This window comes from Delphinapterus leucas, chromosome 2, assembly GCF_059928025.1.
Source record: "Delphinapterus leucas isolate spDelLeu-1000000601 "Yukka" chromosome 2, BTC_Dleu_Yukka2, whole genome shotgun sequence".
Taxonomy (NCBI): domain Eukaryota; kingdom Metazoa; phylum Chordata; class Mammalia; order Artiodactyla; family Monodontidae; genus Delphinapterus; species Delphinapterus leucas.
The window spans coordinates 10853883-10878593 of NC_143130.1; the positions used below are offsets into that span (position 1 = coordinate 10853883).

At 38.3% G+C, this 24711-nt stretch overlaps 1 protein-coding gene across 1 annotated transcript in view; it reads left to right on the forward strand.

Annotated features, from left to right (window-relative positions):
• Positions 1 to 24271, forward strand: part of ENKUR (enkurin, TRPC channel interacting protein) — a 45428-nt gene extending 21157 nt beyond the window's left edge. The window contains exons 4-5 of the mRNA XM_022580519.2: positions 1750 to 1896; positions 7640 to 24271. Of these exons, the coding sequence (XP_022436227.2) occupies positions 1750 to 1896; positions 7640 to 7813 (321 nt within the window). The 3' untranslated portion in view covers positions 7814 to 24271. The remainder of the gene's footprint in view (positions 1 to 1749; positions 1897 to 7639) is intronic.
• The last annotated feature ends 440 nt before the right edge of the window (positions 24272 to 24711 follow it).

A 24711-nucleotide genomic window follows, 5' to 3' on the forward strand; every position in this document is an offset into this window, starting at 1 on the left:
GGTAGACTAATCTTGGTTGTAGGTTCTTCCCTTTCATCACTTTAAATATATCATGTCACTCCCTTCTGGCTTATAGAGTTTCTGCTGAGAAATCAGCTGTTAACCTGATGGGAGTTCCTTTGTATATTATTTGTCATTTTTCCCTTGCTGCTTTCAATAATTTTTCTTTGTCTTTAATTTTTGTCAATTTGATTACTGTGTGTCTCAGTGTGTTTCTCCTTGGGTTTATCCTGCCTGGGACTCTCTGCACTTCCTAGACTTGGGTGGCTATTTCCTTTCCCATGTTAGGGAAGTTTTCGACTATAATCTCTTCCAATATTTTCTCGGATCCTTTCTCTATCTCTTCTCCTTTTGGGACCCCTATAATGCAAATGTTGTTGCATTTAATGTTGTCCCAGAGGTCTCTTATGCTGTCTTCATTTATTTTCATTCTTTTTTCTTTATTCTGTTCAATGGCAGTGAATTACACCATTCTGTCTTCCATGTCACTTATCCATTCTTCTGCCTTAGTTATTCTGCTATTGATTCCTTCTAGTGTATTTTTCATTTCAGTTATTGTATTGTTCATCTCTGTTTGTTTCTTCTTTAATTCTTCTGGGTGTTTGTTCTTTAATTCTTCTAGGTCTTTGTTAAACATTTATTGCATCTTCTCGATCTTTGCCTCCATTCTTTGTCCGAGGTCCTGGATCATCTTCACTCTCATTATTCTGAATTCTTTTTCTGGAAGGTTGCTTATCTCCACTTCATTTAGTTGTTTTTCTGGGGTTTTATCTTGTTCCTTCATCTGGTACATAGCTCTCTGCCTTTTCATCTTGTCTCTCTTTCTGTGAATGTGGTTTTTGTTCTACAGACTGCAGGATTGTAGTTCTTCTTGCTTCTGCTGTCTGCCCTCTGGTCTTCTCTGACATCTTTATTTATCTCAAATAGCTCTCATGACTTTCTTTTTTCTTACTGTATTTTACTGTGGAGCACTTATATATATTATTTCATACCTTATTTTTGGTGAGTTTCTCTCACTACAGAATGCACATTCCATGAGGACAGAAACTTTTCCTTTCTTATTCACTAGTGTAGCTAGCACCAAGTACATCCTCAAATAATGCTTTGAAGAATGAGCAGGGAGTAGTTCTGTTTCTCTACACAGTGGTATCGACACATTCACTAACTTGAAAGAATCATAGCTGATTGCTTCACTGTCAGTCCTTGTAAGCAGCCCAGGAGCCTAAAATTGTATTTTGTTGTTCCAAAAACAACCTAAGGGGCCCACGTCAATTTTTTCTTAAAGCAGATGTGCCTAGCATCTTTAAGAGTTTGTTCTTACAATGCATTGGAAGCATTTATCTTCCTTTTTTTTTTTTCTTTTTATGAGATAATGCACAAGAGACCTTAAGATATTTGAGATATTTCAAAGTAAAATCTGAAGCACCTGAAAGAAACAAAGAAAATCCAGTTCTTTGGGGTAAAGTAAGGGCCAAGCCATCAGCCAAGAACAGGCACTGGGAACATTCAAAAGAGGGAAAACAAACAGCCATGATAACAGCACAGATGGTTTTAAATGACCAGAATCAACTAGTTCCAAATAGGAAAAAGAAAAAATTCACTGACTTTTGTTAACTTGCAGTGTTTTGAGCAAAGGCTTCAAGTCTGTAACATTTCTTTTGCTCCTAATCATTGGTTGGTATGTACACATATGTAAGATTACTTTCAGGATGTTGATTTTTTTTTTTTTTCCTGAAAAATCCTTACAAGGGTTATGGTGTCACGCCTGATTACATACGTAAGCGAAATGAAGAAGTGAAGAAAGCCCAGGAAGAATATGATAACTATATCCAGGAAAACCTCAGGGAAGCAGCTATGAAAAGGCTATCTGATGAAGAAAGGGAGGCAGTTCTGCAGGTAAGCATCTGAAGTTTACGTTCATGTGTAACTCTTTAAAACATCTCTGAAAGAAAGGTCCACCATCAGTGATTATTAAGGCCCGCACTTTGATTTTGAAATCAGAACACTCTCTTTTGATTATAGTGACAACTGCATGCAACAAAGCTGGCTCTTGGGGAGAGCAAAAAGTTGTGATATAGGGACTGTTGAATAATAATTTGTTTCCAACTAGGTGAGCTTCTGTTTCTTCCTGAAGTAGTGTCATAAGCAAGCTAAGCTTCTCCTTCAACGAATGTGCATAAATAAAGTAAAAAAGCATTTTGATTTTCATTCCCATGCCCCTGAATTTTTCAAAAATAATATCCATAAGGTAGATACTTTTCACTAGGTGGAGCTCTAGAATAATTGAAACTGTCCCTAGACCAACTTTTTTTTTCTTTCTTATAAGCAAGTGTCCAGATTTTAAAATAACCAGGTGTTAGGCTTTACATATGTTTTCTTTATTTGGAATAAAACAGACTTAAAGACACTTACACTGGAGTTTTTAATGCAAGACTTCTATCTGAAGCATTTAAAATATTGGGGGGTGTGAGCACCGTTGCTCCATCATCTTTAGAGAGTATTTGTTAAGCACCTACAGACACTGTTCTATAGTTGTGCTCTCTTATAGAGGTAAAAATACTACTTTATTCTTTTTGTTACTTTGAAAGCTTTCTACAAAGTCATTTCTAGTGACCTTTTCAAAACAGAAAAAAAAAACCCCTATTTTTACAACATTAATTTCTATTGAAAAATGGATTCATATGCTGTTATAAAATCTTAGCATTTTATCAGTGTCATCCCAATCATCAATAAACATTTATTAAATGTCTGTTCTGCATAGAGTATCATGCTAAGCCCCAAGGGGCATAAAATAAAATTTCTGCTCTGGATAATGTTGTAATTTAATTGATAAGAGGTGCTGTGTATCTATGTACATATAGAAAGATGTGTGTGTGTACAGATCATATGTTTTTCATGAGGTTCGCAGGCATGAACATCCAGTTCAGGACGTAGGTAGGTCTTTAGCTGAGCCTTAAACTGCAGAGTAAGAGGATATCCCAGACAGCAGGAGTGGCCCGAGGGCAGGGACCCTGTCTCTTTGTTGCCAGCAATCTCTGCAATGCCTAACCTAGTGCCCAGTGTAAACACAGGTGATTAATAATGGTGCGCTGGAGAGAAGGAAGGGAGACAGGCAGGCAAGAAGGCTGGCACACGTGGAAGTGGGACTCGGCCCATCATTTTCAGGAAGAGCACTGTTCTTTGGTTCCCTCCCTCCCTCTCTCCCTCCCTCCTTCCCTCCCTCCATCAGATTCTGCCATTCTTAAAATATACATGTTTTTGTGAAAGCCAGGTTTTTACATCTAAGAAAAATAGGAAAAAAAGGAAGAACTTCCCTGGGAAGGAAAAGGCTCTTCCCTCGGCACCTCCTTAGTGGGTCAGCAGCCCTCAGCTTCCTGATGTGGTCACTACAGAGTTTCTTTGTAGACACTTTGATAGACAATAGCTGACCCTCCCTTGGATGCCTTATTAGCTGGGTAGTGTAGCTGCCATGGTAACAAAGCCACGAGCTCTGTTCCTGACAAGCCCTGAACCCTGCTCCCTTCCCTGGTTAAGAGTTGCATGTAGTACTATGACAGTATGGTCATATGTCCCTGAGTAGGGCACATTCTGCTCATTCTTCATAAAATAACAGTCTCATTATCCAGGAAGGGATCATCTGGTCTAATTATTCCAAACTTCTCATTTCAAAGATGAGGATATAAAATGCAAATATATCAGTATTAAGTGGGCACATTTGTTCATTCATCCCTCCGTTCATCTACTGAACATCTAATCTACCATGTTCCACTCACTGTATCCAGCCTGGGGGATATACTGTTGTGAGCAAAACAAACGTGGTTCTTACTGTCAGTGAACTTGGAGGTTGGTTTACATTTGCCCCTGGTCACAACATTATCAAGTAGCTGAAGAGGGACTAAAACTCACATTGACCAGTTCCCAGGCCTGTGTTTTCCTACCACGTGATAAGCACGTGCATAAGAGGTAACAGAGGGAGTCTCTTCCCGCCCAGGATCCAGCAGGGGATAGAAGGCATACTAGGCTGGGATTCTGAAGAGAATCTACAAAGGAACTATTTACAGAGGTGAAGCAGGGGTAAGGGAACCAACAAGGAGCACTGAGGCACCCAGGACTAGGGACAGCAGGAATCACCACCACCCTGGGCTGGAAGGGCAGGGGCAGGAAACAGCATTACCAGAGCCGGGTGGGAGCTGGAGCCTGGAAGAGGGGCTCCGACAGGCACTGTAGTCACAGATGCAAGGGCCAGTCGTGTCCAGGTGATGTCCAGGGTGGGGGAAGAAATGCCCCAAGCTTGCTCTCCTCCCACCGGTGTCTTCCTTAGCTGAATTCAGGCAGAGGCTGGAGGGAACAGCGCTGGGGGAGGAGCAGCCCATAGGAATAAATACCTCAGCCCCACCACCGCCCAGCCCCTAGTCACAGCGCAGAGCCAGAGGTGGAGAATGGATGGGGGTGGCAGCAGAGGAGCATGGACCTGAACACACTTCCTATTATTTTATGATTGCTTCTCCCTATGTGAAAATTTTTCCAAAATTAACAATATTATTTCAGTATTAAACTAGAAGAGAGAAAAAATGAAGAAATAAAGATAAGGGAAAATCAGTATCGCTGCAGTGGATAAAAGATTATTTTTAGATGAAATAACCACAAAACCGCTAAGAGGCTATTTTGGTATAATATGAAATATCAATCGCATTTAGTTCGCATCCCTAGAGGGATCGTACACACTGGAAGATAAGGAAAACTATCCTTTAAAAAGAAATACTGCAAAACGTGTAGCTGCTGTGACCACAGGGAACAGGGAAAGATCACCCAGGGAGCTATGAAAAACCTTTGATATTTCAAAGCGTATAAATACATAGATTTCTTCTCTGCAATAGGCAACCCTGTGGAGCACTGTGGAAACATATTTCCCATTTCATAATGAAAGCCTATAGAAAAACAGAATTCTTTTGAGGACTTTTTATTGGAATACTTCTCATACACTATTAAGAACTGTGTTAACCCATCCCTCTCTTTTTAAAATGTAGAAGACGCTTCTACCTTTTCCCTGTCCCAAATCCTTGATATAATCTCACTCAAGAAACGCTCAACATTTGTGGCCTTTTTTTCTCAACAAATCTTTTCTATAAAGTGTGTCCAAACTTGTAGTCATTTTTACCTGAGCATGGAAATAAACCGTTTTCTCCCCAAAAAGTTTACAAGATTAAATTTGTACTATGAGGGCTTATTATGAAGGTATTGTTATATAAGACACTTCTAATTCTCTCATAAATCTAAATGTATGGCCATGATTTTCAAGGACCATATTTTCTTTCTTTTTTTTTTAATCAATAATTTTAAATTATGCTACTCCTGAGCTCTGGCTAGGACTTCCAATACTATGTTGAATAATAGTGGCAAGAGTGGGCATCTTTGTCTTGTTCCTGATCTTAGAGGAAAAGCTTTTAGCTTTTCACCATTGAGTATGATGTTAGCTGTGGGCTTGTCGTATTTGGCCTTTATTATGTTGAGGTATGTTCCCTCTGTATGCACTTGGTTGAAAGTTTTTTTTTTTTTATCATAAATGGAGGTTGAATTTTATCATGCTTTTTTGCATCAATTGAGGTGATCATATGATTTTTATCCTTTATTTTATTAATGTAGTGTATCACATTGACTGATTTGCGAATATTGAACCAGTCTTGCCTCCCTGGAATAAATCCCACTTGATTAGGGTACAGGCATACCTTGTTTTATTGCACTTCATTTTACTGTGCTTCACAGATACTGAGATTTTTACAAATTGAAGATTTGTGGAAACCCTGCACTGCCAGATGATGGTTAGCATTTTTTAGCAGTAAAGTATCTTTATTATTAAGGTATTTGTTTTTTTAAACATAATGCTATTGCATACTTAATAGACTATGGTCTATTTCTAGTTTCATACCATTGTGGTCAGAAAATATGTTTGATATGATTTCAGTCCTCTTAAATGTATTAAGACTTGATTTGTAGCCTAACATATGATCTGTGCTGGAGAATGTTCTGTGTACACTTGAGAAGAATGTGTATTTGTTGCTTTTGGATGGAAAGTTTTATACATATCTGTGAAGTCCATCTGATCTAACCTGTCATTTAAAGTTGATGTTTCCTTACTGATTTTCTGTCTGGATGATCTATCCATTGATGTAAGTGGAATATTAAAGTCCCCTACTATTATAGTATTGCTATCTGGTTTTTTCTTTCAATTTGTTAATATTTGCATTCATATTTTGATGCTCCTATGTTGGGTACATAAATATTTATAAATGTTATATCCTCTTGTTGTATCAACCACTTTATCATTATGTCATGCCCTTTGTCCCTTATTACAGTCTTTGTTTCAAAGTCAGTTTTTCTGTCATAAGTATAGCTACCCCAGCTTTCTTTTGGTCTTCATTTGCATGGGATATGTTTTCCCATCTGTGTGTCAGGGATCATAATTTCCAGGCAATATTTTAAATGTTACTTTCAGTTTTACTTTTCATTTTTGTGTAAATAAAATGATTTGTGCACCCATAGTGAATAACAGAAAGTGTCAATTTATAAAATTTCATTGCATGAGTTCAATTAGTTTAAGACCATTTTGTCAATGGAGCCACTAGTGCATTGTGATAAGAAATGATAACTGTGCAGAGATGGAAATAACCTTTATTGCTCCTAAGAGATTCCTAATTTTGAATTTGTTGGTTTCTGAGAACATAAAACGTTAACTTACATTATTGAATTAGCATATGTGTTACATGTAATGATATTTCAGTCATTTCTAGAATAAATTAATGGGAAGTATAGATCCATTAACTATATGGAGGAAGAATTCTTTCTAATACTGAAAACACATAAAAGATCATCTCTTGTTAAATTGAATTTTGGGGCTTCCCTGGTGGCGCAGTGGTTGAGAGTCCACCTGCCGATGCAGTGGACGCGGGTTCGTGTCCTGGTCCGGGAGGATCCCACATGCCGCGGAGCACCTGGGCCCGTGAGCCATGGCCGCTGAGCCTGCGCGTCTGGAGCCTGTGCGCCACAATGGGAGAGGGCACAACAGTGAGAGGCCCGCGTAACGCAAAAAAAATAAAATAAAAAATTGAATTTTGGCATTTTATACAATTCCATTTAGTCAGATATAAGAAAACATGGCCATGTAAGTCAGAATCAAGTGTTTTGATGTGATTTCTCTGTTGAAGAATGAGGATACTTTTTTTCTAAAGAAAAAAAATGAAAATTTTTATAAGAAATAATTTCCTGTTCAAAATTGTTTTTTTGCTTGGGACATCAACTCTAAGTTGTTTTTACCAAAGCATTTGCTATGAGCTTAGTTTCATACTACTCATAACTCTGCATACACGTATTTGATGGTAAAAACAAGTACAGTAACATTAAAAACAAAGAAAATAAATACTCCCAGTGGGAATTGAGCACACAATCAAGGACAGGGTTTGGCTTCTGTACAGTATTTTTTGTTACTGTGGCCAAGAACTTGATAAACACATATCATTTTTTAGTTATTTTTGTCGGCTTTCTTTACCTGTTTACATTTTTCCTTCCCAGTGCAATTTTCTTTGCAATTTACTCTGCTTCTGCAGTTTACTTTGCTATGTACAGTTTTCTTTACCATTTGCAGGGGCTGAAAAAGAACTGGGAAGAAGTACATAAGAAGTTTCAGTCCCTCTCGGTCTTCATCGACTCCATACCAAAGAAGATTCGCAAGCAGAAGCTGGAAGAAGAGATGAAGCAGCTGGAACACGACATTGGTGCCCTTGAAAAGCACAAAATTATTTATATTGCTAATAAGTAATGGTGGATTTTTAAAAATATAGTCATTTTAACATAGAAAAAAAAACACGGAAAACATAGAAATTAAATCATAAGTTTTTTTCAAAGAGTAAAGTACTATGAAGAGTATAAAAATAGTCTTTACCAAAACTCTTAGGCAATGTTTAAAGAATAATTGTATTATTTACTTACATAGAGAAAAAAAAATTTTTTTTTCACCAGCGTCAGGGTTTCCATGTATAACCTGATTAAAATTTGATGTTAGGTTTTCCAGTTTGATAGCATAATTCATTATTATTATGTACTAGTTTCAGATAAACATTCATTTCTGGGCCCTGAAAAATAAAGTCAACACTCAGAACTTCACATTTTTTTCTACACTGCGTAATACAAGGAATACAAGGTTAAAAACTGTAAAGTATTTTGAATTGGAAATAGTGGTGTAAGCCTTTTTAGTACTCTGAAGTATTTTCTACATATTATTCCAGAGATCCAAAAATTACATATATTTTCTGATAGCCTATGTCATATGCAGCTATTCACAGCTATAAATATTTTCAATATCCATAATGTTATATATAGGCTGAGAGGTTTACATTTGGAGGAAGAAAAATTAAGAAGATAACATAAAATCAAGGAGACAACTTATAAATTGTGTCACTAAGGATTGTTGAAGAGAATAGCCTTCTTCCTGACATCCAACTTTTAAAAACTGCTGTTCTATGTGCTTTATTCCATAATTTACTATGTGTATTTCACTAAAATGGATATTACTTTTTCTTTTTGGCTTTCTCTATTTTGTGAATTCTAATGTTTCTATTTGTAAGGTTACATAATTTATTAAGCAATAAGTTTATGTAAGTAGAGCTGTCTTCAACTCAAAATAAATGAGCCTATAAATGTCCAAGAAGAAGAAGATTCTTTTATGAAATTTTAAATTAGAGAAATTTGGTAAAATATATGAAACTATAAAATATCAGAGCAATATCAACTTTACTGCTTACACTGATTTTTATCCTGTTGGCAACACAGAAAAAAATGATAATTTTTTCAAGCTTTTTCACAAACACGGAATTTGGGAGCATTGTAGAAAAGCTAACTTTCATTAAGAAAAATTTTTGAATTTTATATACAGATATTTTTGAAAACTCACTTTAAACTTTTTTTCACATATCTGTATAGGCGTCATTTCTTTATTCCTTATTACCTTAGGACAGATATAAAATAAAGAATAGTACAGTTGACCCTTGAACCATGAAGGGGCTAGGGGCGCTGATTCTCCACACAGTTGAAAATCTGCATATACCTTATCGTTAGTCCTCTGTCTGTTTGGTTCCTCCATATCCATGGTTCCATATCCTCAGAGTCAACCAACCACAGATCGTGTAGTACCACAGTGTTTATTATTGAAAAGAATCCACGTGTAAGTACACCCACACAGTTCAAACCCATGTTGTTCAAGGGTCAACTGTATTATGATAAATTCTCATTTATGCAGAATTTCCTTCCTTTTTAAGGCTGAATAATACTCCACTGTCTGTATATACCACATTTTGCTTATCCTTTCTTCTGTTGATGGGACACTTGGTTTGCTTCCGCATTTTAGCTGTTGTGAATAAGGCTGCTGTGAACATAGGTATACAAACATCTCTTCGAGACCCTGCTTTCAATTCTTTTGGGTATATATCCAAAAGTAGATTTGCTGAATCATATGGTAATTCTGTTTTTAAGTTTTTGAGGAAATGTCATACTCTTTTCCACAGCAGCTATACTATTTTACATTCCCACCAATGCTGTACAAGTGTCCCAATTTCTCTGCATCCTTGCCAACACTTGTTGTTTTCTGTTTTTTGGTAGTAGTCATACTAATAGGTGTGAAGTGGCACCTCATTTTAGTTTGGTTTGCATTTCCCTACTGATTAGTGATGTTAAGTATCTTTTCTTGTGCTTATTAGCCATTTGTATATCTTCTGTGGAGAAATGCCCTTTGCCCATTTTTTTAATTGGATTGTTTGATTTTGTTGTTGAGTTTTAGGAATTTCCTATATATTCTGGATATTAATCCCATATCAGATATAGGATTCACAAATATTTTCTTCTATGGGTTGCCTTTTTACTTTATTAATAGTGCCTTTTGTTTTTGTTTTTGTTTTTGCGGTACGCGGGCCTCTCACTGTTGTGGCCTCTCCCGTTGCGGAGCACAGGCAAGGACGCGCAGGCTCAGCGGCCATGGCTCACGGGCCCAGCCGCTCCGTGGCATGTGGGATCCTCCCCGACCGGGGCACGAACCTGTGTCCCCTGCATCGGCAGGCAGACTCTCAACCACTGCACCACCAGGGAAGCCCGATAGTGCCTTTCGATATACAAAATTTTTCAATTTTCATGAAGTATCCAGTGTGTCTATTTTTTCTTTTGTTACCTGTGCCTTTGGTGTCATATCCAAGAAATCACTGCCAAATCCAATGTTGTAAAGGTTTTATCCTGTTTTTTCTTGCAAGAGTTTTATTGTTTTAGGTCTTAAATTTAGGTCTTTGATCCATTTTGAGCTAATGTTTATACATGATCTTAGTAAGTTTTAAAATCAGAAAGTGTTGAATCCTCCAGTCTTGTTCTTCTTTTTCAAGATCGTTTTGGCTATTTGGAGTCCCTTGAGATTCCACATGAATTTAGGATAGGTTCTTCTATTTCTGCAAAAAAAGATCATTGGGATTTTGCTAGTGATTGCATTGAATCTGTAGATTAGTTTGAGTAGTACTGACATTTTAACTATATTAAGTCTTCCAATCCATGAACATGGGATGTGTTTCCATCTATTTTTGTCTTCTTTAATTTCTTTCAGCAACGTATTACAATTTTCATTATACAAGTCTTTCACCTCCTTGGTTAAGTTCATTCTTACGTATATTTGTATTGTGAATGGAATTGTTTTTGTAATTTCCTTTTTAGATCATTCATTGTTTATAGAAATACAACTGACTTTTGTGTGTTGACCTTATATCTTGCTACTTTGCTGAGCTCAGTCATTAATTCTAACAGGTTTTTTTTGTGTATGAAATCTTTAGAGATTTCTACATGGAATATCAAATAGTCTACAGATAATTTTACTTTTTCCTTTCCAACTTGGATGCCTTTATGTCTTTCTGTTAACACTTGCTCTGACTAGAACTTCCAGTACTACGTTGAATAGAAGTGGTGAAAGCAAGCATCCCTGCCTTGTTGCTGATCTTAAAGGAAAAGCTTTCAGTCTTTCACCGTGATGTTCACTGTAGGTTTTTAGTATATAGCTTTTATTATGTTGAGATAAGTTCCTTTTATTCCTAGTTGTTGTTGTTTTTTCGTGTTTTTATCATGAAAGGGTGTTACGAACGTCACTTTTTAAACTAAGAGCTATCTCTTAAATGATCAGTGCGTTTTCTCCTATAGTTATCAAGCTATATGGGAAGAAAAATCATAATCAAAAGGGTATCTTGCCTAGAACAGAGTAAAAAAAAGTAGTTTAGATTATAAAAATCTCTTCAGCTAACAAAGCTCATTCATTGTCATTCAACAAATACTAACTGTCTGTAATGCGCCAGGAACTGTTCTGATTGCTGGGTAGAAAAGTGAACAAAATAACTGTGTTGGAAGACAGAAGTAATCAGACAAATGCACCTATAATTAGAAAGTGAAAGTAGTGATTGGTAAGGGAAAAAAAAATAGGAGGCTATTTTGCAAGGGAATATAAAGTGAGTCCTAAATCAGATTTTATAGTTAAGGGGATGTATTTCTGAGGATCTGACATTTAAAAATAGACTAAAGAATGAGTAAAAGTTAGGAGAGATGGGGAAGAGAAATATTGTGGAGGGAAAAAGAATCCAAGCAGAGAGAATAAAATGTGTAAAGGATCTGGGGTAGGAAACCCTGAACCCATAGGAGGAAGGCAGCCATTAGGGCTGGATGGTCCTTAGAGAAGGGAGAAGGGTGCAAGGTGAAGATGAAGAGGGAAGTAGGGGCCATTGGTGTGTTTTAAGCAGCGAGGTGGCACGATGCGAAAAATATTTTTATTTTTTAATTTTTTAAATATTTATTTGGCTGCACCAGGTCTTAGTTGCAGCACGCGGGATCTTCGTTGCCATATGGGGGATCTTTAGTTGCAGCATGCAGGATCTAAGTCCCTGACCAGGGATCGAACCCAGGCCCCCTGCGTTGGGACCGCGGAGTCTTAACTGCTGGACCACCAGGGAAGTCCCGAAGAGTATTTTTAAATGATCACTTGCTATATGGATTAAAATGGAAGAATGAATGAATATGGGGAGACTAATTAGGAGACCATCATAGACCTCCAGGTAAAGAAGATAGTGGCATAGACCAAGGCTGTGGTAGTGAAGGCAAAGAGTAGCTGTTGGCTTCCAGAAATATTTAAGAAATAAAAATGTAACTTGGTGATGGATTGAAAGGAGAAGAAGAGAGTGGTTTCAAGGATGACAGCTACATTTCTGATTTGAGCAACTGGGCAGTGAGGGCACCATTTTCTGAGGTGGAGCAATCTAAAGGAGGAGCAGATTGGAGGAGGTTATGGTGAAGAATGAAAAATACAATTTTTTTTAAAGCTAGTGTTCTTTCTTTCTTTCTTTCTTTTTTGGCCACATCGTGCGGCATGCAGGATCTTAGTTCCCCAACCAGGGATCGAACCCGTGTCCCCTGTATTGGAAGCATGGAGTCTTAACCACTTGGGAAGTCCCAAGAATACGATTTTTGACATGTTGTATTTATGATAATCTTGTGACATCTAGTTGGAAATTTAGATAGGTAGGTAGATATTTGAGTCAGAAAAGAGATATGGGGTAGAGTGATACATTTTGAAATTCAGCAGCATGAATGAGATCACCTTGAGACAAAGAATTGAGTGAGGAGACAGTGAATGAGTTCCCATCAACTCTTGTGTTTAGAAGTCATATGGGAGAGCAGGAAGGAGCAAGGAGATGAAAGATTGAGTGACCCAAGAGGTCAGAAGAAAACCAGGAAGCCAAGAAAATTCAAGAAAGGAGTACTCTTTTCCTAAGGTAGAACTTCGACAATGGGAATGAAATTCTTAACACCTGGCCACGCCTTCCTCTTCCCTGCTCTGAGCAGGATACAGGTCACCTTCTATAGGGGGTCCTCTGCTCCTGTTTTATATTTGCAATCCAAACTCTTATGTTGAAATCCTTTTATCTCTCTAGGTATGTTAATCTCATTGATCGATGTCCCCAAATTAGCATGTGACTTAAGGTGCCCATTAACACAGCCCATGTGAACACAATTTGACTACCAAAGTGAAGGAAACTTTTCAGCAGCTCAAGGGACATTTTTCAGCAGCTAAGGAAGCCAATGCTGCTTACTATCATAATTAACTCTTAAGAGGGGAATCTAATTTCACAGAAGGTGGTCTATTCATAAATACTGATTACTCCAAGTTGGAGACAAACATTTATAAGGGACAGAAAGAGCAAGGTAGTTTTTTTGGAGCATTTCTTTCTTCCTGCTCTGATGTGCTATGGTGAAAAAAATCAGCAGGTCTGACTCTGACAGTAAGTTATGTGACCTTTTGGGCAATCACTTAGTGTTCCTCAACCTTAGTTCCATCTGTAAAGCAGACTGAACTAGATTCTGTCTCACCCTCCTTCTAGTTCTAATGGTCTATCACGATAAAACTATATGACTATTTTCAACCTTGCTTAAGCAGAAGTTTGGTCTTTAGACTGATAAGAATGCAGAAAATCGTTAGAGGATCCAGAGCCAATGACTTTCACCAGCCCTCATCAGCTCAACCCACCATTTGACAAACTGGAAAAAATGTTAAGTAAAGTGAAAACCGTCACTTGTTTTCCGACCTTTTTAGATGAAAATTTTCTTAATAATAGTCATTTGAGGTTTTCAATCACAGGGTGTCCTTCACTCTAAGGATCTTAAGTAGATGGTCTCTCTAGAAAACTAGTGCTGAAAGGAAAAAGGAAGGGAGAATAGGAGAGAGGGAAAGGGGCAGGGAGAGGGAGGGGAGGAGAAGAGTTTAAAAAGAATGGGATAATATCCCTTTAGCTAGAAAGAGTGGTTCCAGTTACAGAAGAACATTCTCTCTGACCGTGCCAGAGCCTCTATACTTTTAGACGGTATCTGTGACAAAACAAAACAAAACAAAAAACTTGTCTTCATAATAAAAAAATACTGAATGAGGTCATTTTTTTCTTCACACATAATGTGCTTGATGAGAAAGAACTGAAATTAGCAACAGACTAAGTTAATGCTAATTATCCCTGAAAACTAATGTTTCACAGGATTGGTATAAAAACACCATGCACATAATAATTTGTTTAAACTGCACATGCAGATATGGCTATAGATACAGACTTTTTATTCTAAAAGATGCTGCCTCTATAGGAAATGAGACTGGATGGGTGTTTGTTTACCTGCCTTCTCTTAGGCACTCAGATGAGTGTTGTCTATGAAGTTACTGTATACACTTACCTAAATGATGCTACTGATGTGGAAAAAATCTGTGAAATTCTTTTGGAATAAAAAGCATTCCTCCCACCCCTGAACCTCTACCACCAAGTTCTCCTTTCCTGAGACAGCCAATGCTTCAGTTTTTTATGTACCTTATCAGAAATATAAAAGCAAATGAATGGACTTCCCTGGTGGCACAGTGGTTAAGAATCTGCCTGCCAATGCAGGGGACATGGGTTCGAGTCCTGGTCCGGGAAGATCCCACATGCCACAGAGCAACTAAGCCTGTGCACCACGACTACTGAGCCTGCGCTCTAGAGCCTGCGAGCCACAACTACTGAGCCCACGTGCTGCAACTACCGAAGCCCACGAGCCTAGAGCCCATGCTCCACAACAAGAGAAGCCACTGCAGTGAGAAGCCCGCGCACCACAACGAAGAGTAGCCCCCGCTCGCTGCAACCAGAGAATGCCTGCGTGCAGCAACAAGACCCAACACAGTCAAAAATAAAATAAGTAAATAAATTTATATTATATAGATATAGATATAGATCCTGCAAGCCTCGCAGCATGGTCAAAAAGAAAATCAAATTAAAAAATAAAAGCAAATGAATATATGTATGTATATTTATATATGGATATATAAATGTATATATACCTATATGTGTGTGTATATGTATATGTACATATATACATGGATGGATATATACATATATATCATGAAATACACCTAATTATATTATATATACATACATCTCTCACTTTTTAAAAACTCAACTAAGAGCACACAATAACACTTGCCTTTTCAGTTAGTAAAATCGTTTTTTATCAATACATAATGTTCTTCATTCCTTTTTGTAGATGTATGGTATTAAGTTGTATGGGTGTATATAATATATTTTACCAGCACCCTATTGATGGACATTTAAGTTATTTCATTTAAGTTTTTTCAGTATTTCCTATTAAAAGCAATGCTGAAGTAACTGACCTTGAACCTACCTCATTTTACACATTTGGCTATATTTGTAGAAAATCATTCCCAGGAGTAAAATAACTAGGTCAAAATGTATGTACATTTGTAATTTTATTAGAAACTCTTTTAAATTTTGCTGTGAGTGTGTGTGTGTGTGTGTGAGAGAGAGAGAGTGAATAGGTGATGTATATACATGGTCAAAAATTCAAAATTCATAACTACCCAAAGGTGAGTAAGGAGAAGTAACTCTCCCTCATGCTTCTTTCCTGTAGCCACTGAATCCCCCTGCCCAGAAGCAGCCACTGTGACCAGCCTCTGTGTACTTTCCAAATAATACTCTAGGCATATGTGTGTAAGATAAAAGTAATGATATATGTGTCTATAGGAGAATTACTCCAATTCAACAGATATGTGGTTTTCTTCTGTTGTGTCGGTGGAGATCAGAAGACTCTTGCCAAGAGAGGTATCATATAGTCAGTGTAAGCACTCAGGCAAGGAATAGCTTTTTTATCGTCCCACCATTCATTGTCAGCCATTATCTGTAGATTCCATCAAGAAAGCAGAGGTTTTATTGACTTTCACTATGCCTGTGTGTTCATTCTGGATGGAAGAGAGGCCATGGATATGGGACCTTGCCCTGTCCTTGGCCACACCATGTTGAATTTCCAATCTGGGTTCATTGCAACCATCTGAGATCTGCTTTCATCCTCCTAGTGGTGGGGTGTGCATTGAGTCTACCGATTCCTGTGTTTGGTGTTCTTCTCTTTCTTAGAAACACTGGAAGCCTACACATTTATTAACTTTAGATTGCAGGCCACATTCAGAGAACCTCCCTTAACTCTTCACTCCCATCTTCCTGTGCAAACTGGCCTGAGTTCTTCTCTTCCTTAGTATCTTGTTAAAAACAAGGAGCAGTCGACCCACCACAATATCCTAAGTTTTTACAAACAGTCCCCCTTGAGAGTGTAGCTAAGTCATGTGGTTTCTCTTCCGACAGTACAAGAGACAATATTACCAAATATTTTGCTGTGGAATAACAAGGGTCAGCAGCTTCCCAGCCTGCCCAAGAATCTTTCCTATCATGCCTGTGCCACCCTGTTCATGACTATTAAAAGGAATTGGACCCTTCATGGCTCAGAAGTCTGTTAAGTCTTACCTTTCATAGGATCCTGTTCCAATGATGTGGTTCTTGTATCACCTAAGTGGACATAATAACCAGAGTTTGCTATTACACGCTCAAGGACACCGTTACCAATAGGATTCAAAGTTTCTTTTAAGCAAGGAAAGCAACAAAACAGAGGGACCCAGCAGCTGTCTGCTTTCCTTTCTATCTCCTGGCCTTTTTGAGCACAACACAAAGGACAAACCTTAATCTTGTGCAATTCCCACATGTATGAGCTGCGCTTTTTGGACTAATACAGGTTTCTTTTATCTTCATTGGCTTTGAGGAGACAGTGAAATTTTCTCCTGGGTAAGCTCTATGGCTGTACACAGCCAGCAGGCTAGGATTCAGGCCCAGCACCCTGGAGGTCACATGTGGTTCCATCTGGACAAACACTTTAAAACAAATTCCCTGGCTTTTCTTCAGAATTATTGAGATGACAGGCAGCTGCCACCCACGTGGTAAGATGGTGTCCAGCACTAACATGAAGGCCTTATGGTATGTGGGTGGGGGTGGTAGACAGTGAGACTGGTGAGTTACGCTTCAAATTATAAAATTATCTTAGAATTTGGAACACCATCTTGCTATATCATTAAACTGCTGTAATTCTTTTTCAGTGCACCCATAGCTTTTCCAAAAATCACTGTGACACACCCTTTGGGGATTTAAAATACAGTAGTAAAGCTTAAAAGACTCTATTTCTTCTAAGTGTATTTTATAGCTTAAAAAATAATGTGCCAGGTTCCAAGTTTTCAAAATTTCTAGTTATTTCAGAATTAGCCAAACAAGTTAATGACAATTGACCCATACACTTTTTTTTTTGACCCATACACTTTTTGAAAATTAAATAAAATGGAAACTTTTCATAAAGTAAAAATGTAAGCCATAGGCCTTAAAGAGAATAATCCTCTTTGTAAAAAACGCATTATTCTAGCATCATTTAGTCTTGTGTTTCCAGTAATATCTCATAAGTGTAAGTATATTTTAGGCAGTTACCTGACATTGATTCATCATATGGCACTTTGGGTATTGTTTCAGGACTCAGGTATTTTTCATGTAAATGGAACTTAATTATAGTGAGTATTCAGATTGATATTTTATTATTACAATCCCTTTAATACACACATTGAGGCTAATTATCTTAAAATAATTAGATTTTTAAAAAACTATTTTAAATGGTTAGATTCTTTTAAAAATGACATCAGAATTCATGTGTTCAAGATATTTTATTCAAATGTTTAAGAGAAAACTAATTCTAAAATTATTATACTTGCTATCCAGTATTCTTATGCGGGTCTTATGTAGTGTGATTTTTTTTAGCCCCTCTTCTGCCTTACACATTGAACTTTTCTATTGCATAATTAAGGTCATATCTTGCTTATTCATCCTTCTCATGCCCATATCTCTGCTTTGTTTCCATGCTTTTCTGTAGACACAAAAACTTTTCATTTCCAGGACAAATAGTAGTATAATCGTTTACAAATGTCAGTTAAACTCAACATATATAGAGAGCCAACAATGGACAAAACTCAGCTGAAGTGACAATGACTCAGTTTGCTCATGTGTGTATAATGAAACATCACAACTGCACCTAGTCGATAGTGACTATGAGACACCATGAATTCTAGGGCAGCCTCATTTCAGAGATGTTCTGATGTGAAAAATATGCATCTTAAAGTAGATGTAATATAGTAGTAGCCCTTCTACTAAAACATCACACCACCTCCTAGGTGTTACCTTCCTTTTAAAACCCGGCTCAAATCCAGCTGTTTGTGGAAGCATCCACGATTATGACACCACTCAACACATCACGTTGCTCACAGAACCCCGAGTATCCACTTACGCAGTGGTGTGTCACATTTGCTCTCTTTTTCCGAATAATTCTTAGGAACCAGGCTGTAAGAATCCTCTTTGATATTGCTTAGCATGGCTTTCAGCTGAGAGCTGGGGTGATGCCCTCCTGGGAAATTAGAGCAGAATAAAAAGCAGTGGGCATCAAAGTGCCCACTTTGATGGTTAGTTTAGCAAACTTATAGTTTGATCATTCGATGTGCAAACATTTCCCCTTATATTTAGAGCTCTTATCCTCCCTCTGTAACACCTGCCTATTAAATCCACAATCTGTCGGATTTGACTCCTAACCGATGCTTAATTTGTGTAGCTTAGATATCTCTGTGAAAATTTACTACCATGATTACTCTACCAATCTAGTGGGGGGAAAAGTTTTGTTCCTATGGTAACTGTTGTAGAACAGTGCATACTTACTATACTTCTAAAATATGCAGCCCAACCTTGTGGGAATACACATCATCTTGAAAGAATTTTCTCCCTTCAATAAAGATTGATATTTTCCCCCATTTTCACCTGATTTCAGAATAAAATAAAACTTTGTAAGAATTGCTAAGGAAGAGCTTGAGGAAATGAGAACCATGGATGGGTCTCACCCCTGCAGCTGTCATGGGAGAGCAACACAGTCCTCAAGTGATTTCTGGGAATACATGTCCAATCCCTCTATGGTTGTATTCCTCCCAGACTCTTTCTGTTTTCCATGTCTCATAATGTTTGCTGTGTTTGGGATGTTGCTATGCAAAAATGATATAAAAGAGTGGGGTTTTTTCCTAAGGCAATCAAGCTTAGCAAATGCAAGTTTAGGATGATGCAAAAGTTTCTCAGGAAAATTTTAGCATTCCTTGGGGAATGATTTAAGAATGCTCATGATAAGAAAGGATAAATGTCAATAATGGCCTAAAATGTCATTCCACATGAGAAAATTAATCAGTTACAGGGTTTTTGTAAGTATTGATATCACTTAAACCACAGTTCTTATTTGTATTTTTGCAAACGAGACTTTCTCCATCTTTTTTCTTCAAATTAATTACCCTCTATGAGTTTTTTCCCTTTAAAAATTATATACTACAGGGACTTCCCTGATGGTGCAGTGGTTAGGAATCGGCCTGCCAGTGCAAGGGACACGGGTTCGAGCCCTGGTCTGGGAAGATCCCACATGCCACAGAGCAACTAAGCCCGTGCACCAGAACTACTGAGGCTGTGCTCTAGAGCCCACGAGCCACAACTCCACAACTACTGAAGCCCGCACACCTAGAGCCCGTGCTCCACAACAAGAGAAGCCACTGCAATGAGGAGTAGCTCCCGCTCACCGCAACTAGAGAAAGCCCACATACAGCAACGAAGACCCAACGCAGCCAAAAATAAATTATTTAAAAAATTATATGCTACAATCTTATTAAAGCAAAGAAACAAATACATCAGAACTACAATTTTTAGTATTCGCTAGAAAAGTTTGCATTATGGTCTCCTTCTTGTTTTATCTTTCTTTTTGTGTGTGTGAATTTTTCTCCAGAGCTTACTTAGAGATCTGTGGATTCTATAGTTCTGTGATAGAAGAGGAATTAGGAAAAATGTTCATAATATCTTAAGCACATAACCCCATCCTCAGCAAACATGACTTACAGACAGTAATGATGACGGTAGCAGTCCCTGAGTACAGGTCAACCCTGCGGAAGGTACAGGATTCCTCGGTGATATTATGGGTTTCCAGACATCCTGCCCTCTCACCAACATGTGACAGTGTCTGAAATTCCACCATCGTGTTTTACCGGGTACTTCTGAATCGGATTATCCAAACAGGGAGAAGGGCCCCAATAGAAGGAGTCAGAGGCACGTAAGAGAGTAGGGCAGCATAGGGGACTGAAAAACAGCGCGGGTGCGCAGTTATACCACGTAGGGCAGGTCCAGGGGAAGCTCGGACGGCAGAGGGTACTATGAAGGATATTAGCTGCTTGATGAGTGACAGCGTGTCAGCATCTGTGTAAAGAGGTTGGCGGAAGACATAGAAGGCATTTCCTGCTTTCTAAGTTTGCCGCGTTGGCTCTGCAAGACCTCAGTTTCGTGCGGTCTCAGACCTCACGGGCAGGATCACCTCAGAACGGCTCAACTTATGCTTTGCTTTCCTTGTTCATCAGCCCCGGAAAAGGATTGTTGTCAGAGAGAAAGAAAACGGAGTTCTTCTTCCTCTTGGGCCTGGGAACACCCTGCTCCCTATATCCGGATAAGAAGGAAGAAGGAATGGGAGCCCAGGATCTTAACAGCATATGGGTTTAAAAATCTACCAGGTAACAACATTTCTCACCAATATTTTCCACTCTTTCAGTGTCCCAGTGATGATGTAGCTGATGGCCAGAAATACCAGAAGCCTGATCTCTGGATAAAGTCTTTTTTAGAAGACTATATATTACTTTACTACATTTTCATATGTTTTTAGGCTGCAGTTGATTTCTTTCAGTCTTGGGTGTGTGAAGCCGTAATTATTCGGTCAGCTGAGATATATAACACACACATATATACATATATAGATATTTACACAAAGGTATACAGATGTCATTACTATAGGGCATAAAGGAGGGTCAGGATCATAGACTGCTGAAAAGTCTCTTGTAAAATTTTTGTTCAAGGATCTAAATGTAGAATTAAGCAAAGAGTAATGCAATGAGAAATCCTAGGCCTTAACTGAAAGAAAAGACAGAATTCATGATCTTTCATGCCCTACCTCCATGATAAGTATTCAGTTCATATGGAGGTTTATTCTCCTTTGTAGGAGCCAAAGCCTTTCATCATTTCTGGCCATGGCATACCTCAGAGGCAGACAAGGTGGCACCAGCTGCACATGATGAAAGAAATCACACGATTTCAGTGTGTAGAGTAATGACAGGAATGGGCAGTTCAGACCAACTGGACCCATTTCTGCCACTTTTTCAAGCGTGCACACGTGCACACACACACAGAGCAGAAAAAGAAGACTCTGAATGAGTTTGTGGAGGCAGGAATTGAACCCAGTACCCAAGGAATCTTAAACCTTCTGGGTCTGTTATGGTGGGCAAAGCAGCGGGTCTTGCTCACAGTAAAGAGTAAATTTGTTTATTAAATTAACCCCCCAAAAAGCTAAATTATTACATGACTTTTCAAAGCCATGAATAGCCAGTAAAATGAGAAACAGATATTGCTTCTCTAAAATAATGATAGCATAGCAGTTACTAGGGTCTGTATTGTTTTAAGTGCTTAAATAAATTCACTTAATGCTCATAATAACCTTATGATTATGGTTAAGTATGATTTTCCTCCTCTTCTAGTAATTGGAAAACTGAGGCACAGAGAGGTTAGGTAATTGTCCAAGAATGCACCATTACTGATTGGCAGTGGAAGTGTTGATAGGGGAGAGTGTGGATGCCCATTAATAGAGGCATACCCTCAGGCACCTGAAGGGTAAATGACGTGCACCTCGCCAAGATTTCACTTCAACTCCAGCATCTTTCTTGAACCATAGTCCATCCACTTGAATGCCTATGTAAGTGAAGTGGCACATTCTAGCACAGCGAGATTGCACCATATGGAGAAGGCACCCAGGAACCGGGCTGGTAGCATAGGCTGCTCAGTGGATGCTGGAAAGTGTCTCAGAAAAAATTGTCCAGAAAAAGCCCCAAGGCACTGGGAGAAAAAAGGAAGGAAACTGGAGGGCATTACTGCCTACGAGGAAGTCGGCACTGCTTTCAAAATTAATGAGAAAGTTGCATATACCACACGCAACGGGGTCTCTCCTTTATTAGCCAGTTAAGTATTAAGGATTTTGCATGTTTCATTTTTCTTCTCTAATTACAAAGGTGGTTGTGCACCTATAGAATTAGTTTCATTGCTTTGTATTTGATAAATTCGCATATCAAGTCTTTAAATGTAGCAAACGTATGACTTGCTGAGGGCTGTGTAGCTCATTAGTGGATAAAGAAGGAGATGCATTCAGTGTTTTTCCAGAAGAAAACCCAAAAGAGACAGGTTCAGGCAAGATCAGAACTTTCCAGTAATTCAAACTTCTCAGAAATGAGATGGGGTGCCTGCAAAGGGCTGAGTAGCCATCAGTAAAAGCATCCTGACCATAGGCCAGGAATCCCCGCTGTACCAGATGACTTCTAATATTCCTCCTGCCCCAGTGCTAAGACTTTGGTGATTATTTTCACAGAGAGCTTGATTTTTTATGTTCTTAGACATCTAAACATTTGGAAATGTAATGAAACCATTTTAAGTAGTAAGAAATTGAAAGACAGAGCTCTCAGTTAATTTTATGAAGCATGCAGTCTTAGTTTTCTAAATACCCTGGATAAGTTAGCAAGCCCTCTGCAATGCTGGGGCTCAGAATCGGGGCTGAGCAAGTATGTGAGGGCTGTGGTCCCTGAGGGCCTGAGTGCAAGGAATAGATACAGCGGAGAGGAAGGAAGGGGATGGAGGAAAAGAGGAATAATACAAGTGATAGTGATCCTAATACGAACGTAATCATTACAGCAGTCACATCAGAGAATCATGGCTGTTCTCACTTTTCACATGGAGGAACTGAATCTCAAGGTCGTGAGTCCCAAGGCCATGTGGTATGTGGCAGAGGCAGGGCACACACTGCAGTGCTGTGACTCACCTGTGCAGTAGCTTTGCTCAGCCTAGCATGGGTGGCTCTGTATTAAACACAGGCCTGGGACTTCCCTGGTGGTCAAGTGGTTAAGACTCTGCACTCTCAGTGCAGGGGGGCTGGGTTTGATCCCTGGTCAGGGAACTAGATCCCGCATGCCACAACTAAAGATCCCACACATGGCAACGAAGATCCCATGTGCTACAACTACATGGCAACGAAGATCACGTGTGCTACAACTAAGACCCAGGGCAGCCAGATAAATAAATAAATAAATAAATTTTTTTTTTTTTTTAAAAAAAGACAGGTCTAAGAAGAGAAGCTTATTTCCGAATCCTGCCACAAGCCTCATGAATTTAAAATATCAGTACTTAGGGAAGACTTTATGTTGCTCAGCCTTACCTGAAACTCACCTTTCTTTATATGAGACAGAAATAATATTAATGAACCCTATAAGTCTATTAATTTTTTTTGCCATGCCATGTGCCTTGTGGGATCTTAGTTCCCTGACCAGGGATTGAACCCGGGCCATGGCAGTGAAAGTGCCAAGTCCTAACCACTGGACTGCCAGGGAATTCCCTAAGTCTATTAATATTATAAACTCAAATTTCCATTTTGAAGGACTAAGAGAAAACGGAAAATGATTGAGTCAATAACACAGAGAAAGTGTAGAAACCAAGTTTTGATTTTGCTTTTTGACCCAAGCTTTGATTTATATTTCTCTATGTCTGAAACATAATCAATGTTTTCTTTGTGTTTGGTTGTGTTTCTCTACTCCAGAAGGCATGAAAGAAAGAAAACCCTCCCACAAACTTTTCTCACATTATTCCATTGAGAGAGGGCTACAGACTAATTAGCTATGGGTCTACTGGCTATCAGACAAACCTTTTCCTTTATCTCTTTAAAATAGAGTAGAAACAGTTGAGACCAGCATAAGATCTGTTACTCTAGGACAGTGATTCCTAACTAGAAATGATTTTGTCCTTTCCTCCCCTCCAGGAGGACATTTGACACTTTCTAGAGATATTTTTATTACCACAACTGGGAGTGGTACTGGCTTCTAGTAGGTAAAAGTCAAGGGTGCTGCTAAACATCCTACAATGCACTGAACAGCCCACCAACAGAGACTTATTTGGCCCCAAATGTCAATATTGCTAAGGTTGAGAAACCCTGGTCTAAGACCTGGTAAAATGCTTGGGAGTTTACGTACCTGGGCACGCCCCTGGCAAAATCTTCTAGGCCTCCAAACCTAGGGAATCTCAGCACAGTGGAATTGCCTAGAGCTTTGTGGGAAGAGAACATTTTCCCTGTATTCTCCATTAATTTTCACAAGTTCATAAACTGGGCTTAGATAATTATTTCCACTGTCTTCTTTCTCTATTTTTTCTCATTATGCAAAGGCAAACCGGATTTTGAGAATTTTTGCTTGTCTATTATTTTACATCATTTTTCATGGTTTGATTTTTAGGCCAGATTTTTCCTTTGTGTTAATTTTATTATTTTTACAAAGGGAAGAAAATGTGGAAGAAGATTTGGAAAAAAAAATTTTTAATGTCTGATCTAAGAATAAGAACAATCATTGGAAATTTATGTTCCAAGTTTTCTGAATTAACACAAAATGGTTTCTGAACAGCTACTCAGATGACAATTTCAGTAACCATTTTCAGTATTTATAATTTTTAAAAGTCTGCTATTTTAAAAAATTCAATCTGATTAGACAACTGGCCTGAATCCAAGAAGTATGCTGAAAGCAAGAACTCAGAAACACAAACTAGTTTTAAAACTTAAAAAAGAAATGTTTATAAAGAATGCAGAAAGTTCACAGGTAAGAAAAAAAGAAAACCTAATACAAAAGGTGAT